Source organism: Ursus maritimus, unplaced genomic scaffold, assembly GCF_017311325.1.
Source record: "Ursus maritimus isolate PB19 unplaced genomic scaffold, ASM1731132v1 scaffold_33, whole genome shotgun sequence".
NCBI classification, from domain to species: domain Eukaryota; kingdom Metazoa; phylum Chordata; class Mammalia; order Carnivora; family Ursidae; genus Ursus; species Ursus maritimus.
The window spans coordinates 24,254,159-24,272,087 of NW_024425897.1; the positions used below are offsets into that span (position 1 = coordinate 24,254,159).

General features: G+C 47.4%; 2 protein-coding genes across 3 annotated transcripts in view; both read left to right on the top strand.

Moving 5' to 3' along the window:
• Positions 1-14,329, top strand: part of ATP6V0A2 (ATPase H+ transporting V0 subunit a2) — a 40,314-nt gene extending 25,985 nt beyond the window's left edge. The window contains exons 14-20 of the mRNA XM_040620021.1: positions 2,367-2,485; positions 3,120-3,330; positions 5,852-5,971; positions 7,513-7,632; positions 9,449-9,566; positions 9,994-10,165; positions 10,774-14,329. Coding sequence (XP_040475955.1) covers positions 2,367-2,485; positions 3,120-3,330; positions 5,852-5,971; positions 7,513-7,632; positions 9,449-9,566; positions 9,994-10,165; positions 10,774-10,873 — 960 coding nt within the window. The 3' untranslated portion in view covers positions 10,874-14,329. The remainder of the gene's footprint in view (positions 1-2,366; positions 2,486-3,119; positions 3,331-5,851; positions 5,972-7,512; positions 7,633-9,448; positions 9,567-9,993; positions 10,166-10,773) is intronic.
• A 660-nt stretch (positions 14,330-14,989) lies between these two features.
• The window catches only part of DNAH10 (dynein axonemal heavy chain 10), a 132,636-nt gene continuing 129,696 nt past the window's right edge, over positions 14,990-17,929 (top strand). For both annotated transcript variants that reach the window (XM_040620022.1, XM_040620023.1), the window contains exons 1-2: positions 14,990-15,203; positions 17,429-17,513. In XM_040620022.1, coding sequence (XP_040475956.1) covers positions 14,990-15,203; positions 17,429-17,513 — 299 coding nt within the window. The remainder of the gene's footprint in view (positions 15,204-17,428; positions 17,514-17,929) is intronic.

The following is a 17,929-nucleotide window of genomic DNA, read 5'->3' on the forward strand; positions in this document are numbered from 1 at the left end:
AGCCGGGGTCAGTGCCTGGACGGGAGGGGTCCGTGGGGAGAGAGCGAGCCGCCCCGTCATGGCTCCTGGCCTGTTTTACTCCAGGGAGAGCCAGCCTTTCAGGAGCCCTTAAACGCAGGCTGCTTCCTACAGTTCTTCTTTGTATGTGGGGATTATTATTATTATTTTTTTACCCTTTGATTTAGAAAGAAATAAATTGGAGTTCCAGAGCTTGAAAGGGAGCTCAGAGCTATCAGGGTGCTTATGGAGGTAGTTGTTTGAAATGGGAAGTGTTGGGAGAAGGGAAAAGGAGACGTAGCTGCAGGGGCCAGGACTGCTGCCCCCTACCCCACATTCCACACCCCATGGCGCTCAGTGAGCCCCCCCACCCCCACCCCGGCAGACCTTCATCAGGCTCCCACCAGGCCGTCACCAGGTCTCCAGGCTGAGGCACTGTCCCTGGACTGTCCGCCATCTTCTGGAGGAATCTCGCCTTGGAAAGGGGAGCTTAGAGACCAGCTCAAAATTGGTCTGGGGGCACATGCTATATAATTGTGTACAGAAATGAAAAAAACGGAATGAAAAAGGTCCAGCAAGCCTTCATCCAAACTCCCCAAGCTAGTGCCCTCCTAATTGTTCTGTTCATTCTCTCCTCTACATATAAATTGTATAATTCAACATTGTTGCCTTATATCTTCATATAATTGGAAGCATGAAAAAACTTATAACAGTTCCCTTAAGGTATAGCATTTTAGAGCCAAATTCCTATTAACGTGTGGCCTTGCTTGAAGGAAAGAAATGTTTCTGAATAAAGGTACCAAGGAAGAAAGTTCAAGTGGGTGTTTTGAGGGGGAGGAGGAGACTGGGGCATGGTACTGCTTCTCTTTGCTTTAATTTTAAAAATCGGCATTATGCTTATATGGTTCAAAAATAGACCCATGATGTACTGTGTGTATGTACAAGGCCCAGCTCTTCTGAGAGGTCTCCTCCGCCTGTCCCTATTCCTTTAGTTCCCCCGCCTCCAACCCGGGAACTGCTGGGGTTAGTTTCTTGTGTCTCCTTCCAAGTTTCTTTATGAACATACAAATACATCTTCTTTCTCTGCCCTGTTTTTGCCTAAAAGATCGTTCTGTACCCAGTTGCTTGTAGCTTAGTCATCAAAGAGAGACTTCCACATCGTGGTTGCCGGTTGCACTGTTGCTAGTTTTCCTGCTCTCCCGCCCGCTCCTGCCCTCCACGTCCTGCAGTGGCCGCCACCAGCCTGCTCTTCCTGTGGGTCCAAATTGTCAAACTGAAGTCAGCCGAAAGACTTCTTTCTGAAATCTTATTTTCACTTAAAAAGCACAGTCTTTCTGTCCTAAGAGGTCCTTTTTCCCTTTTCCTAATCCCCCCAAAAGAGGGACTTTTAAGAATTATTTTTTCGGGGGCGCCTGGGTGGCACAGCGGTTAAGCGTCTGCCTTCGGCTCAGGGTGTAATCCCGGCGTTACGGGATCGAGCCCCACATCAGGCTCCTCTGCTGGGAGCCTGCTTCTTCCTCTCCCACTCCCCCTGCTTGTGTTCCCTCTCTCGCTGGCTGTCTCTATCTCTGTTGAATAAATAAATAAAATCTTTAAAAAAAAAAAAAAGAATTATTTTTTCGGAGAGTGAGAGCAGCAGTCAGCAGCAGGACCTGGAGGGGCTGGGGCAGGGAGCCTCGGGGCATTCAGCCAGCGCCCCTGAGCCTTCTCATCAGCGAGGGTTGCCACTTGTGCATTTCTGCTTCCATCCTTCCTCTCTCCCTCCCGCTCTGACTCTCCCCCTCTCTCCCTTTCTCTCCTTTTCTCTCCCTCACTCCCCCTTTCTCCCCCTCTCTCCCTCATTCTCTCCCCCCTCCCTTTCCCTCCCCACTTCCTCCCTTCCTTCCTTTCTGTTAAACTGTATTATAAAATGCACATACACAAGAATGTATAAAACAGGTGTGTGAAGTTACAGCATGCATACTTGTATGGCCCCTGCCCAGGGTAAGAGACCCCGGGACCCGGGACGTGCCCCGCTGGCACCAACTGTCCCCAGAGGGAACTTCCTGCTCCCTGGGCTCTGTGTCACTCTTTCTCTTGTGTGTCCTTTTAGTATTGCCTCAGAGGCATGGGTCCCTAAGCACAGTGTTATTTCATTTGGCATCCTTTGAACTTTATATTAAAGATAGAATTGTCTGTACCAGTCTGTGGCCCTGGTTTAAGAAAATCAGTGGTTCTCAGACCAGAGGTGTCAAGAAGAAGGTCTGAATGTTGCTTTCTTATTAATCAAAAGCTGCCTTTTGATTTAAGGTAGGAAATTTGTCCAGTGTCGCCTGTGTCCTCAAGCAGTTGAAGGAAGTTAAAAATGTCTTGTTTTGTTTTGTCTTCAGATTTGGAACTTGGCCACAAATCGTCTCACTTTTCTAAACTCTTTCAAAATGAAAATGTCTGTGATTTTAGGAATTATTCACATGACTTTTGGAGTCATTCTGGGAATATTTAACCACTTGTAAGTACAGATTTTTTTTTTTTTAAGCAGTATTTATAAGCCACGTTTGGTATTCCTTAAACTTTGCTTCTTGAGGGTCGACTGTATGGGTCTCGGAGGCAGCTGGTGCGGCGGTGTGTTGTTTGAGTCTGTGGTGATGATACAGGCTTTTGACTGTTTCAGTGATTCGTAGCAGATACTTACTGAGCGTATAGTACGTGCCGGGCACTGGTCTAGGCTCTGGGGTCAAGTGCTGCTGAAGACGGGGAACAGGTTTTGCCCCCATGGAGTTTGACATTCAAGGGAGGGAGGCATGTGACATATATGTTCAGATTTATTTCCGGAACTAAATTTTTCTTATACTCTTTTTTCATTTTATAAATTAGGAAACTGTTTGTTTACTAGAGCTAGTGTGTGAAGAGGAAGAGGTTGTATTTTCTTCCTCTAACTGGGCCTGATGGTGAAACACCAGCATTTTCACTGTGCTCACATCTGTTTTCTTCATGGATGTGTCTGAGCCCCATACGAGTTACCAGAAGACAGGATGCTCTGCTGAGATAGGCCCTGTCACAAAGAATTGAACAGTAATTTCCTCTTTATTCTTTATCTCAGTCCAAACTGGCTCAGGGTTTGATGGATTCCTTTTTTTCCCTAGGCATTTCCGGAAGAAGTTCAATATTTATTTGGTTTCCGTCCCAGAACTTCTCTTCATGCTGTGCATCTTCGGATACCTTATATTTATGATCGTCTATAAGTGGCTGGTCTATTCGGCAGAAACCTCCAGAGTTGCTCCCAGCATTCTGATTGAATTTATCAACATGTTTTTATTCCCGGCGAGTGAAACAAACGGTCTCTACTCAGGGCAGGTAGGTAATGTTCTTTTCCACTCTTAGGAGCCTAAAGGATGTCTTCCCGAGAGCCTTTGTGTGTTGATCAGTGGGTGATTGAAGGTGCTTTCCGTAGGCCTCCCGGGCATGTAGGGGCTTTCCGATTCTCCGGATGTGATCACAAGAGCTGCCACCCGGGTCTGAACACTGTGCTGAGGGGCTCTGGTCGAGCACTGTAATCCGAACTCTCTGCCACTCAGTGGCCATCAGAACTGCTGGGAAGAAGGTGTATTTCTGGAGGGTTTTCGGGGGCCGGTGAATCCCTCTGTTTTTCTAGTTACTTTATTTTTTATTTATTTATTTTTTAAAAGATTTTATTTATTTATCTGATACGGAGACAGCCAGCGAGAGAGGGAAACAAGCAGGGGGAGTGGGAGAGGAAGAAGCAGGCTCCCAGCGGAGGAGCCCGATGTGGGACTCAATCCCGGAACGCCGGGATCACGCCCTGAGCCGAAGGCAGACTCTTAATGACTGCGCTACCCAGGTGCCCCTCTAGTTACTTTAAAATCAATCTCTGGGACGCCTGGGTGGCTCAGTCGGTTAAGCGTCTGCCTTTGGCTCAGGTCATGATCCTGGGGTCCTAGGATCGAGCCCTGCGTCGGGCTCCTTGCTCAGCGGGGAGCCTGCTTCTCCCTCTGCCTCTGCTGCACCCCTCGCTGTGTATGTGCTCGCGCTCTCTCTCTCTCTCTCTCCCTATGACAAATAAATAGAATCTTTAAAATCAGTCTCTGACTAAGCCTGGTCATCACGGAACCCGCATCTGGACCACAGCACGCGGGCCCTCTCCCAAACTGGCTTTTCTAGAATTGTGCATTTGTGTCATACCACCCGCATCCGCACTGTGGCATGGTGGCGGAATGTGGGCTCGGGTGACTACTGTGCTTGCGATCCCAGCTCTGTCATATCCTCGAAATGGAACTATGAACACATAACTTGACTCCTCCATTCCTCAGTTCCCTCATCTGTAAAATGGGAGTACAAACAGGACCCAATTTGTAGCAGAGAGTTAATATAATCACATCCTTAGGAAGGTACCTGGCTTGTGCCGGTGCTCGCTCAGTGTGAGCTTGTGTTGCAAGTGTGTCGAGGGTCTCTGTGCTGTGCGGGGCCACAGCGTCCCTCCCAATGGATGCTGCCACCGACGCTGCGTGCCGCGTTCACGGCGTCTGTGCGGGGCCGCAGAAGTCCTCCTGGTCAGTACTGTCACAGCCTGTGTCTTCTCGAGCTGTATGTTCTGCTTTTATTTTTTTTAATCTTTTTGACCCCGCAAAGGGAGCGTTTGGTTTTGTTTCCCACATTCCATGGCCGACTAAGTTCGCAGTCAGATTTAGAGCCCAGCTTGCTGCACCGGGGGCTCCATTGTGAGCTGCATGTGGACGTCCTTTTTGAATTATTCGAGTTTCAACTCTTATTTATTTGTTTCTCCTGTTGGTGGTTTTTTAATTGTATTTCAGTGTTATTTTATTGAGCCTTTATGGAATGACGTAGATGGGATAAATACACAGCAGGGAGGCCAGTGGGGCACAGGTGCTGTGGTCAGAAAGGTCGTGAAGGGAACTACTTTTATACGTCTCCTGTGTGCCTGAAAATGCGCTCCCCGTGATTCTTCCTTCTTAACTCACAGTAGCCCTCGAGGTAGGTGCTGTCATCCCAGTGGCTCAGGGCCGACTTGGTCAGTCAGCTGCCAGTGGGGCCCAGATGTTAACCCAGTCGGCTTGACTGCGCGGCTCTTGACTTCTGATAGGACTCTGCCTGTGGCCCCCACTTGTCTTAGCATTTCGGGGTCTGATGCTAACGTGTACCTACTACTAGCTCATACAGCACATACGGCTCTGGGAGTCTGTGGGGAACATGGGGACGGCCACAGACGAGAGAGAAGCTGGGACAGTGATGCGTGGTCATTTGTTTTCATAGCCACTTACAGATCCCTTAAAATCGCGTAAACTGCAGCGGCTTTGTAAGTGTGAACCTGCTTTGCTCTCGATTTATTTTTCGGTAACTGTAAATATCCCTACTTTTTAAAGAGGAGAAGGTTTTTAGTTTTGTTCTGAATCCTCTTTTAGTATTTTTCTCATGTAGAAGTGAATCCACTTAACTACGTGCTCACGTTCAAGTAATCTTTATAATGATAATTACAAAAACCAGAACAAGAACGTAAAAAAATGAAGAGTTTGTGTTTGTATTCGCCCTCTTACAGTATTTTCAGAAAATTATTAGCTGGAGTTTGACTCTGCTTAGAATTTTCTTACTCATTCCTTACAGATCTGAACTGAATGATACTCACCCACTGTGTCAGTAGTGTTACTCATTGGTTCTAGAATTCAACTAGGAGTTTAGGAAAAGATCCACCAGCAGACAGAATTTGGCTTGTGTTTACCTTCTGTTCCTTGTTACTGTGAAGAAGGGGACATTGTCCTTGGTCTTCACTCACTCAGTGCACCAGTGACTCTGTTCGCACGTCTTCGCATCCTGACTGCCTTCCTCCCCTCTGTGCCCGCAGGAGCACGTGCAGAGACTGCTGCTGGTCGTCACAGCGCTGTCTGTCCCCGTTCTGTTCCTGGGAAAACCACTCTTCTTGCTGTGGCTGCACAATGGACGCAGTTGCTTCGGAGTGAGCAGGGTAAGCACGAGTTTGCATGTGTGTTTGTGGGGGGCGAGCGGAGTCTGGGTTTAGTTGTGCAGAGAGGAGTCAGGAAAACACCTTTCAGAGGGTCTGGGGTCCTGACTCAGAGCCGAAGCCTCTGCTGTCACCTGTGCTGCGGGAGCTCCTGCTGCGGGCCTCTGCGAGCCGCTCCCGCCCCAGTGGGCAGCGAACCTGCTGCGGGTTGCGGCGAAATCCTGCGGCGCGGTTGTCATTGTTAAAGCCTTTTTGTGCCTTATTCTTGATTTCTTTTTCTTTAAAGTGGTTTTTTTTTTTTTTTTCCAATTTAAATAGTATTACTAACTTCCAGAAAGCATGGAACGTAGAGAAAGCGGTGCCCTCTTCTGTCCCTCCGTGATAGCCAGGGTCACCATTTTGTTAGATGGCTTTCTACACTTGTTTTCTCGTGTGTCTGCTTTCTCATTTTTTTCTTTAAAAAATCATCGTGATAAAATAGACATAACACGTGTTTCCATTATAACTATGTTGAGTGTCCAGTTCGCGGGCACGAGGCACATTCACATGGCCGTGCAGCCGCCACCACCGTCCGTCTCTGGCACCGTTTCATCCTCCCCACCCGAGACCCTGTCCCCAGGGAACACTGACTCCCCAGCCTCCCCCCCGCACCTCTTGCAGCCACCACTCTACCTTCTGTTGCTGAGTTCGACTCCTCCAGGCACCTCATATGCACGGACTCACACAGCATTTGTCCTTTTGTGCCTGGCTTGTTTCACTGAGCACCGTGGCCTCTGGCCTCATCCATGTCACAGGAGGTGTCGGAATTTTCTTCCTTTTAAAGGCTCAGTCATATTCCGTTGCGTGGCGAGACCACGTTCTGCTTATTGGTTCATCCATCAGTGGATGCTTGCGTTGTTTCTACCTTTTAGCTCTTGTGAGTAATGCCGCTGTGAACACGGGTCTGTGAAAGTCTGTTCAGGTCCTTGCCGGCCGTTCTGTTGGATACGTACCCGGAAATGGAGTTGTTGGGTCCCATAGTCAGTCTGTGTTTAATTTTTCGAGGCCCCACCACGCTGTTCTCCACAGTGGCCGCCCCATTGTACATCCTACCAGCAGTGCACAGAGTTCCAGTTCCTCCACGCCCTAATCGATACTCATTATTTTTTAAATAATAGCCGTCTTAATAGGTATGATGTGCTCATGTTCTTGTAAACAGCTTTTTAATTTGATTTTTTTGATTTCAAGTTTTTATTTGAATTCTAGTTAATGAACACATATGGTAAAATTGGTTTCAGGAGTAGAATTCAGTGATTCATCACTTCCATACAACAACCAGTGCTCCCCACGATGGGAGCCCTCCTTAATGCCCATCCCCCATCCAGCCCATCACCCCCCCTCCCTCCACCAAACCTCAGTTTGTTCTCTGTCGTTACGAGTCTCCGAACAACTTTTTTATTCTCCAGGAGCTGAATCATTAAGGGAAATGAAGGGGCTCTGACTTTGGATTTGTCGCGTCCTCATGATTTTAAAGGCACTAACTGCATTCTTCTGGTTGTTGTTAGAGTGGTTACACACTTATAAGGAAAGACAGCGAGGAAGAAGTTTCTCTGCTGGGAAGCCAAGACATAGAAGAAGGAAATAACCGAATGGAAGATGGATGTAGAGAAATGACATGTGAAGAGGTAATCTTCTCTGTTGCTATTGATAACATTAGATAAGAAGCCAAGCTCTTCGGGCGCCTGGCTGGCTTAGTCGGTAGATCTCAGATGGTGACTTCGAGGCCCACATTGGCGTAGAGTTTACTTAAAAAAACAAAAAACAAAAATAAGCCCTACATCAAAAACTAATGATGTACTATACAGTGGCTAACTGAACATAATAAAAAATTTAATTAAATAAATGAAAAAAAGAAAAAAAGAAACCAAGCTTTCATAGAGGTAATCACCATGAGAACGATAATAATCATCTTAAAAAAAAAAAACAACCAAACCCCAAACACCTGTCACACAAAGCTTCCCAGATGCTGCTTTGGTCATCTGTTTGTCAGAAGGGTTCTCATTTCGTTTTTTCAACTTTGCAGTGGGATTTGCAGTGTTAACCTTACGTGCTGTCATATGAAGTGACTTAAGATGCTATGAGCATTGATCTCAGGAGATTCTTGTCTCAGAACTTTGTCATGGTTGTAAGGAGGAGGAGACTTGCTTCACACTGGCTGCAAGGGGAGTCTACGACTGGCTCACATTAGGACAGGAGCTGTGTGAGCTCCAGGATGATTGGTTTCTGGGTCTCCAATCCCAAGAAGTCTGGGTTGGTTTTTCTTTGCAAGTTTGTTTTCTGTTCTGAAGCTAGTTGGCCCCACGATTTTGGAACCTTGGCCACAGCTAGGCCTGAGCTTATTTTCTTCCGTCTTTTGGTCGGAGAGAAAAGCACCCTCGGCTGATTGTTATATTAGGAAGAATCCCAAGGAAGTACTGGGATTGCCTGGCTGGGGTCACTTGCCATCTCCAGACCAACAACTGCTCTAGTTAGTAGTCTGCATGGGCCGCCATAACCACAGACCGAGGTCTTAAACAACAGAAACCGAAAGCCAGAAGTCCAGGTTCAAGATGTTGGCAGGGCTGGTTTCTCCCAAGGCCGCCTTTCTTGGGTTGTGGATGGCTGCCTTCTCAGTGTGTCCTCGCAGGGCCTTGTCCTCTGTGGGCATGCGTCTCTTCTTATAAAGACACCCACCCTTATGATCTCTCTTCACCTTAATGACTCCCTATCTCCAAGCACAGTCACTGGGGCTTAGGGCTGCAACAATGAATTTGGAGGGGGACACAGGTCAGCCCATGACAGCTGTGGCTGGGGGGTTGGGGTAAATGGTGGAAGAAGCAGATTCCCTCCGAAGAAGGGAGGCACAGTGCTGGGCAGACACAACTGAGCCATTTCTGCTACCCTGGTCTGCTTCATGTTCTTGGAAACTTTATTTGGTCATCTGATAAAGGCTACACAAAGTTTCTTATAATGAACATTTTGTAATTATTACATAATTTAGTGTTTTAATTTGGGACGACTAATGGTTCAGAGGATCATAAAAAAAGACCAAGAAGCAGAGCTGGAAAGAGTCTTTCCCAGGGTCGTACAGCCTTTTCACCATCAGGGGCCTTTTTCACAGTTTCTCTTTGTCAGGCTTGCATTTCTCTCTGACATGCGCATTTAGCCAGAGTCTAGCTCCTGAGTCACATTGGGCTGTGAGGACAGTTCCAGTCCAGGTGCCACATGGGAAACTGAGGCGGGGGGAGCCGCTCTGTAGGTCATAGAGCTGGTCTGTGGTAGAGCTGTGAGTAGAGCTCAGATCTTTGAGTCATTGTTCTCATGTTCTAGCGTGTTCTCCCCAATGTCCCAGAGGCCACTTCCCTCACCAAGAGCGAGGGAGTGAAAGTGGAACACATGGGTAACTTGTGGGAGCATGCGGGCAATATCCGAACCTAACACAGGTTGTGTGATCTCTCCCAGTTTAACTTTGGAGAAATATTAATGACCCAAGTGATTCATTCCATCGAGTACTGTCTGGGATGCATCTCCAACACCGCTTCATACCTGAGGCTCTGGGCTCTCAGTTTGGCTCACGCACGTAAGTTTTCACTTAGACCCTCAGTTCCCAAACTCTATGCTGAGACACCCCGCAGTGCCACAGTGAGCCCCAGGGATGCTCTGTGGGACATTCCACATTTCGGAGGGAAGCACAGAACCATCTTTCAGATGCTGTGCAAACTAGCGTTGTGTGGGGACAGAGCCAAGCCGACCCTGGTTTGGGTCAAGCTCTCTCATTGGGAGGCAGGCCTCGGATGTCTCTGGCATGCCTCAGCTTCCTCAGGGTGATGATGAGCAGGGGCTGGTTAACTTTTACACGAGAAGCAGATGACATCTGGATTATGTAGGTGTGTACGTTATTTCGTGGATAATCAGAATTGTCAGAAGGAAACCTGGACCCACTAGCTGATTGCAGTGACTCGGTGAGTGTAAACAGAAGTGGACTCTGCTCACTGCCTCCCCTGCAGAGTTGTCTGACGTCCTGTGGACCATGCTGGTGCGCGTGGGCCTCCGAGTAGACACCACTTACGGAGTCTTGCTGCTGCTACCGGTTATCGCCCTCTTTGCAGTTTTGACAATTTTCATCCTTTTGATCATGGAAGGCCTTTCTGCATTTCTTCACGCCATACGCCTCCACTGGTGAGTTGGAAATTTAGCTTTGAAACTGTTATTTAAAAAAAAAAGAACCCCTCCCCACATGTATGTATCTAGCCCCACACAAGTCTGGCACTCAATTTGGACTGGTTCTTGCCTTCCCAACACTGGGATCTAGATTCAGATCCCCTGAATTAAAATTGTATATTGTTTCAGAAATATTATCACTGACAAGTAGAAGCTAGTTTATGCTTGCTGAATAACTATGTAATTCATTTGGGGTCTGAAAGATTACTTTATCTTATTGTAAAATAAGATAAAATTCTTACATATTTCTTAATGGTTTCTAGTATATGTCAGCTTATTTGTCTGTGTGTGAAGGTACCAGGGTGGAGAGAGGCGTGTCTGTGTGGAGTGGGTGAGGTGACGTGATGGGTTTGTGTTTCCATTGCACACCGAGAAAGGCAACATGGGGCAGGATGTGTGCGTGTGTGGATTTTATTTAAGTAAAAACATTTGTGCCAAGAGAGAATGTACGGCACAGAAACTTTTTTTGGTTTTGTTTTTTATACATGCTGTTTTAAGAAATGTAGGAAATGTTATTCACAATCTTTTATTAATAAACTGAATTTTATTTATTTATTTCTTTTTAGGGTAGAATTTCAGAACAAGTTCTACGTTGGTGCAGGCACCAAATTTGTTCCTTTCTCATTCAGACTACTTTCGTCGAAGTTCAGTGACGACGTGGCCTGATCACATTGCCGTATCTAATAAGCTGTCAAATTTATGGAGAATTATCATGTTACAGAATTTCACTTACGTCAGATTTACAATAGGAAAAACTCCGTCTTCATTGATTGCCTTATGATATAGCCAAATAATTCTGTAAGATATACCTCTTCCTCATGTTAAATATTTTGTAAAGTTTGTCAATTTCAGATATATAAATTTCTTTCAGTTTTTACGATGAGCAGATATAAGTTAAGGTCAGAAGTTATGTTAAAGTTATTTTTAAAAATATAGGCTTGGGGGAGAGAAGTGGTTTTGAATGGCTAATTGAAAATGGTCTTACTCAGTTCCTTTTCACCTTATTAAAAAAAAAAACAAAGAGTTATTCTGTAGCTTGGCGTTGTCAGATAATATTTTTCCAACAGGTGAAGTTAAGTATAGTTTTTTTAAAAATTTAATGACGGATAATCAAAAGATTAACATTCTGCTTGATTAAAAGTATGTAAACTTTTTTTTTTATTGTATGCTATCTAGAACTGCAAGTAGGGGATTGTTTCTACAATTTTGTCTTGTTTTAATAATTGGGGAAAATGAGATAAAATAACGTACAACAGATGGTTATCCCACTTGTATATTTTTAAAAATATTCTTATTCTGTTATCCTTATATAAAACCGATTATGATAATTGTATGTTTGAAAGATAAACTGTATACTGAGCCTTAAAACCCAGTGTGACTGTACAAGATACAATATGGATGTGATTTGAACTTAGAGACAAGCTTGGCTGATGTTACTGATGTTACTGGACCAAAAGGGGTTTATACTGAGTGAAGGGAAGAGAAAAAGTAGTATTTTGTATATTTTTATAACAAAATATAAATTAAGATATTTTACCATGAAGAGATTGCACCTGTCCTTGAGAACAGTATAATTATAATTTTTTACTTTCAGACTAATTCTAAATAAAGGTCTGATAAAGGTGTTTAGAGTTAATTTAAACTTTGAAACACTATTCGGATCAATTGAAAATTGTTATAATCTTTAGCTTAAATTCATCTATTCATTTGACATTTAGTTTTGAATGAATTTGGGTCAGTCCTACTGAACATTTTAATCTGTGCAGACAGTCCCTGAGTTAACAGTGGTTTGATTTAATGAATTTTGAATTAATGATGGTATGAAAGCGATACACATACTTGGGATTTTGAACCTAGATCTCGTCCCGGGCTCACGATCCGCGGTCACATCCTCTCCCGTGATGCTCGGCAGCAGCCGCCGCTCCGCGTCAGCCACGCGATCACGAGGGTCACAGACGCCACCCGCACCCTCACGGCCGAGCCTCCTGTCACTGTCAGCGCAGTCGTCAGGGAATTACATGAGACAGTCAGCACTCCCGTACAGAACAGGCTCTGTGGTTTTGTGCAACGGGAGGCTCGCGTCCGTGCTCTGAGCACGCTGACGTGGGCCGGGCTAGGCCGTGGCGGCGCCAGGTCAGGTGTGTTGAATGCATTTTCAACTTAGTAAGTCGAAGGAGATCTATATTCTTGTAAATTATGTTCATTTTTCGTATTTTACTATAATTGATTTTAGATAATTATTTTCAAAAAGAAATCTGCAGTTCTCACTTTCTTAAACATTTTGAGGAATGCACACGAAAAGGCCCGTTTGTCACTATACTCCTCCACCTGGCTGGTGGCAGAGTTTGGAATTTTCACTCCAAGCTGAGCTATGGTAGCCCTGAATCTAAGTGAATCTTCTCAGGTAATGTCAAGACCCGTTTGCCGAGAGGCACGAGCTGCGCACGCGGACGTAATTGTGACTCCGCCTTTAAAGCTGTCTAAGTGCAGTAACCGCTCCTTTCCGCTCCTGTGAGCTGTTACCCAAAGCCAGTTCGGAGTGGCTGGGTTTTGTCCCTCCTACTACAGAATCAAACCTGAAACGATGCCATGAGACTCTGGGAAGTGATTCTGCTGTCAGGGTTCAGGTTCCCTGGAAAGGTGTAACGTTGGGTGGACACTTCTGCTGGGGGAATACGAAATCTCCCTACTGCCGCCGAGGTTGCAGACGTGTCCCCCACCAGCTGGCGTCTTTACTGCTTTACTCCAAGGCGCTGGGGTAAGAAAATGGTAACTAATTCATCCCTAGGAAACTCCTCACCGTTAACTGATTAGTAAATAAGAGACATGTGGTGTCTGCCGGGAGGTTTTAGGGCCTCTCTGGTAACTTGTCACGGCCCAGTTTGTAATTCCAAGTAACACCTCTTATCAGGGTATAGAACAGGGAGGGAAGAGTCATTTTTTAATTGAAACCTAGGTAGTAGTTATGTAGTCTACATAATTACACAAAAAAAATGTGTTAGTCCTAACTTCTGTGAAAGAACTCTCTAGAAGTAGAGTTTGATGGTGTCTTTTAGGCACCAGGAGACTTTTTTTTTTACTAAAGCTATAGGTTCCAATGTCATGTTACCAGAGTGGTTGCTGTGCTTTGTTTTTAAGCTGTTTGGTAAAACTATTACACCTACAATTTTCAAGACAGACTTCATTCCCTTAATAGCAAATATCCAGAGGAAAAATGGTCAGTTGTCTGGATGATGCTAATACCTGTTTATTTTCCTAAAGAGGACATGTCGTGATAAATGGCATGATGGCCACATTTTCCAGTTTTCATTCAGGTGTTCACTCTGTGTGTTAATGGAGTCCTAAAATAAAAATCCAAGGAATGTCTTCAGGAAACAATTTGATTTCATCCTGCAGGGGTAAGGAATGTCCTCATGGTGCCATAATTGTAATCAGTTAAGGAGCTCAAAGGGTGTGCTGATGATCACGGTGAGTTTTCCGGTCACCGCAGACTGGACTTTGAAAAGACTCACCTTTCACCGAATGCCACTCTCCTCGTTTCTGCAGTGGATATTTTATAAAAACATTCTGTTCTCAGTTTTCAGTCTGCTGTAGTTTAATAAGCCATAGAATATAGCATAGGAAATTACGATGGTTATGAGTTAAATATTCAGACATTTTAGGGCCTGATTCATTTTGGAAAACAAAAACAAAACTTCTATAACTGTTCTGCAGTCTGCATTTAAAAACAGTAAATTTCTTCATTAAAATTTTAAAGCCAAATTTGCTTGCATGCCATCTGGTATATCTCTGGTAAGGTTACTAAGAAACGTTAATTCAGGATGATGAAAATAAGGCAGTTCCAAGTAATAGTTTTCCATCAGCCAGGTCATTGATACTGAGCTTTGGTTTAGAATTTTAAGAAATACTTTGAACATTCCACTTGTTCCTTGATGGGAAAATCCAACAGGAAGGCTAAGTTCTTAGGATCAGCCTTTTGTCATCTAGAGACTCAACTCCACGAGGGGGAAATCACAGTCACTAATTTAAAGCTCCACAAATGCACGAAAGGACAATTTTGCATCTTCCTATCAGTATTGAACTTCCTTTTACTAATGAAAAATAAATCTATTTTCTAAAACATGGGTGTTTTGCTTTATTATACCCCAGCTTGGCGGGAAAGCCAAAGCAGTTGGCCTCTTCCCTGATCCCAAATGCCAGAAGTCACTTGTCCCTTCTTGGGTCTCCCTCTTCCCCGATCCCGTGTGCAAGGAGGAACCTGCCCCTTCTTGGAACTCTTTGAGAGGTATTTGCTTTTCTGAGGCCCTTTGATCCAGTGGCTGGGGGCTCCCACTGTTAGACTCTGCCCCTGCCAACTCCGAGACTGTAACCTTGCCTCGTCCGTCACCTCGCTGGCCTCGGCCTCCTTAGGGGCACCGGGGGTGGGACGCTCGCCCTGGGTGGAGAGGATCCCAGGAGGCGCCCCCGAGGTCCGCAGTCGGCTGCCCCCGGCAAAGGCGCTCCGGCGGCCCCTGACCAGCCTCGTCTCTCTGCGCGTCCCGCCAGCGAGCATGCTGCCGCGCTGCTCCGCTCGGTTCTCCCGGGGCAAGGGCGGGCCCGGGTCCGGACAGGCCTCGGCGCCACCCCCCTGGGCTCCCGGTCTGCCCCGCTGCAAGCGCGGGGGCGGAGGCGGGCGCGCCCGGTGGCCGTTGCCGGGGCGTCCGTTGCAACGGACGCCGCCGGTCGCAACGGACGCCGCCGGTCGCTGGGCTCCTGGGACGCCATCCGACGCTGCGCGGCGCCATGGACGACCTGCGGGTGCTGTGGATGCGCGACCGCGTCTACGCGGCCTTCCGCATCACAGACCCCCAGCTCTTCGAGGAGCTGCTGAACCGCAACGACGGCGAGGGCGAGGAACTCATCCTGCACTTCCTCAACCAGATCAGTGATGAGGAAGGCGCCTCGACGCTCTTCTTCTACCGAAAGGTGGTGCCAGAAGAGGTGGAGGTGGAGATCGGTGAGCCTCCCCGACGCGACTCGGACTCCAGCAGTTCGGCGGTTGCTTTCCGAGCTGCGTACACTGCTCAGCTCAGTTTCCCCCAGCTGGATGTCTCCGTTCTTTGTGGAAGCAGATTTCAGTTCCCGGGTTCATTCCTGGACTCTCGAAAGGGTGCTCGGGGGTCTGCCTTGGACCGTGACCTGGTTCTGTGCTGTCTCTGACTCGCTTCCCCGTTCTCTCCCTCCTTTCTGGCTCTTCTCCACCGTCACCACATCATGAGAATGCCAGCGCGTCCCCTGCTGAACATCCTGTCCCTAGAGACCCAAAGATGCTGATCCCGGAGGCACCAGAACGGTGTTGGGTTCTGGACAGAGGTGGGGAGGGGTCTTCCTTCCCAGCTCCGTGGCTCACATTGTCACTCTCTGCTTATTAAGACACTTGGGCAGTTTTATTGGATACTTTATGGGGCTCTGGTCTGTTCACAGGACCTGGAGTGCAGCCAGTGCGTGCCCCTTCATCCCTCTTTTCTTTCTGACTCTGTGCCTGCCCCCAGCCAAGACTTCTCTCTGCTCCCAGTTAAACATTATATGAATAGAGACAAGTAGATGCTGGTGTGGGTGGTGGTAGGAAAGAGGGGTGTCTGCAACTAGCAGCAGTCAGCCCAAGACACTGTTCTAGTAGGTAAGTGTGTATTTCTTGAAATAACAAAAGGAATCAGGCTGTATATGTCATGTAATGACTCCCTTAAATTTTGAAAAATGACACTAAGTATTACTGAAGGGCATCCTCTTAAAAAATTCACATGACATAGAATATATAAAGCAAAAAGTGAAAAAGCAAGCCTTCACTATCCCTTAAGTCCTACTCCCATTCCTGTAGGCAACCACTGTTGTTAGTTTTCGTGTATCCTGCCGGATCTTTCCCTGAATCAATCAATCAATCATCAATATCTTCTCTATATAATAATAGTTTTTAAATCAGTTGTACTATATATATTATTTTGTGACTTGTCTCCCTCAAATACATCTTGACAATTTTTCATGTCAATGCCTATAAATCTACCTAACTTTATAGGTTTAAATACAGTGATACACCATATTTTATTTAGCCATCCCCTAATGAATGAACACTTATTTACTTTCCATAGTATTTTTTCACGAGCAAGGTAACAATGCACACCCATCCTTGCACACTGTGTATTTCTGTGGAAGAGGTTTATAAAAGCAGAATTGCTCGTTTCCTAGGTGTGTGCGTTTACACGACAGACAGGCTGCCAAACTGCTCTGGAGAGAGGCCCGGCCTATCCACACCCAACAGTGGCCAGGTGCCTGTTAGCCAACAGTCCTGCCAACACTGAATACCGTCAGTCTTTTTAATATGGGCCAGTCCCATAGATGAAAGGGGGCTGCACTTGCTTAATCCATAGTAATAGATTCTTTTTTTAAAAAAAAAAGATTTGATTTTATTTATTCGACAGAGATAGAGACAGCCAGCGAGAGAGGGAAACAAGCAGGGGGAGTGGGAGAGGAAGAAGCAGGCTCATAGCGGAGGAGCCTGATATGGGGCTCGATCCCAGAATGCCGGGATCATGCCCTGAGCCGAAGGCAGACGCTTAACCGCTGTGCCACCCAGGCGCCCCACACAGTAATAGATTCTTTTTAATTTTCAAAAAGAATTATTTTAGAAAGGTAAGGGCAGTGGGGGAGGGGGAGAGAGAATCCTGAAGCAGATTCCCTGCTGAGTGTGGGGCTCCACCTGGACCCTGGGATCATGACCTCAGCCGAAGGCAGATGCTTAAAGACTGAGTCACCCAGGTGCCCCCTATATTACATTTTAAATAATAATTAGTGGAGTTGAGTTGTCTGGGGTAACTGGAACGTTTCGGGGTGACTGTGTTGGTTCATAAATTGGCTCCAGTACAGTCCAGTTGGGCAGGGAAGGAGGAGCAAGGAGGCAGAAGGTTCCAGACGGGCAGGTGGCCCGTCTAACAAGCCCGTGGAACTCGCACGCGAGGCGGGTCTTAACGCGAGAGGAGCAGGCCTCCCCCGCCCGCCCGTCAGCGTCCAGGGTGAGCGGCGGGTCGCCGGCGGTCAGTGCAGCGGCCCGGCCTCACCCAAGGGCGGGAGGGCGAGAGGCTCCCGTGTCCTCGCCCCGACCTCCCCGGGGGAGCAGTGGCCTCAGGTGCCTCGTGCGGCGGGACAGCCACGTGTTCCTTTTTTTCTTCCATGCTCCCGGCGGTCAAGAGGGCGACGTGCCGGCGGCGACCGAGGAGGAACGCAAGGAGGAGGAGGAGGAGGAGGACGGTCAGAAAGTCGAGTCGGGGGGTGAGTCCGGCGAGGGCTGGGGCTGGGGCGGCTCCGCGCGAGGAGGGGTACGGAGCGCGGTGCTGGCTGTCGCGGGGCGCACCGAGCGACCGCACACCGCGCTCGGCCCTGGGCCTCGGTGGGCGGGGCGGGGCGGGCAGGTTCCCGGGGGCACCGGCCTTGCCCCTCCGGCCCGGGCCTCGCTTGGCTGGCCCGCGCGTCCCTCCGCGTCTGCCTCTGTGGGTCCGAGAATCTTGCTGTCCTGACTCTTGCAAAGGCGGCAGTCACCAGATTTGGGGGGTGCCCTCTCCATGACCTCCTCGTTTACATCCACAAAGACCCTCTTTCCAAATAGAGTCCCCTTCCGAGGGTCCGGGCGGCGTGACTTCTGGGCGTGCACTCTTCCACCCAGTAGAATCCAGGACGCGACCCCCCCCCCCC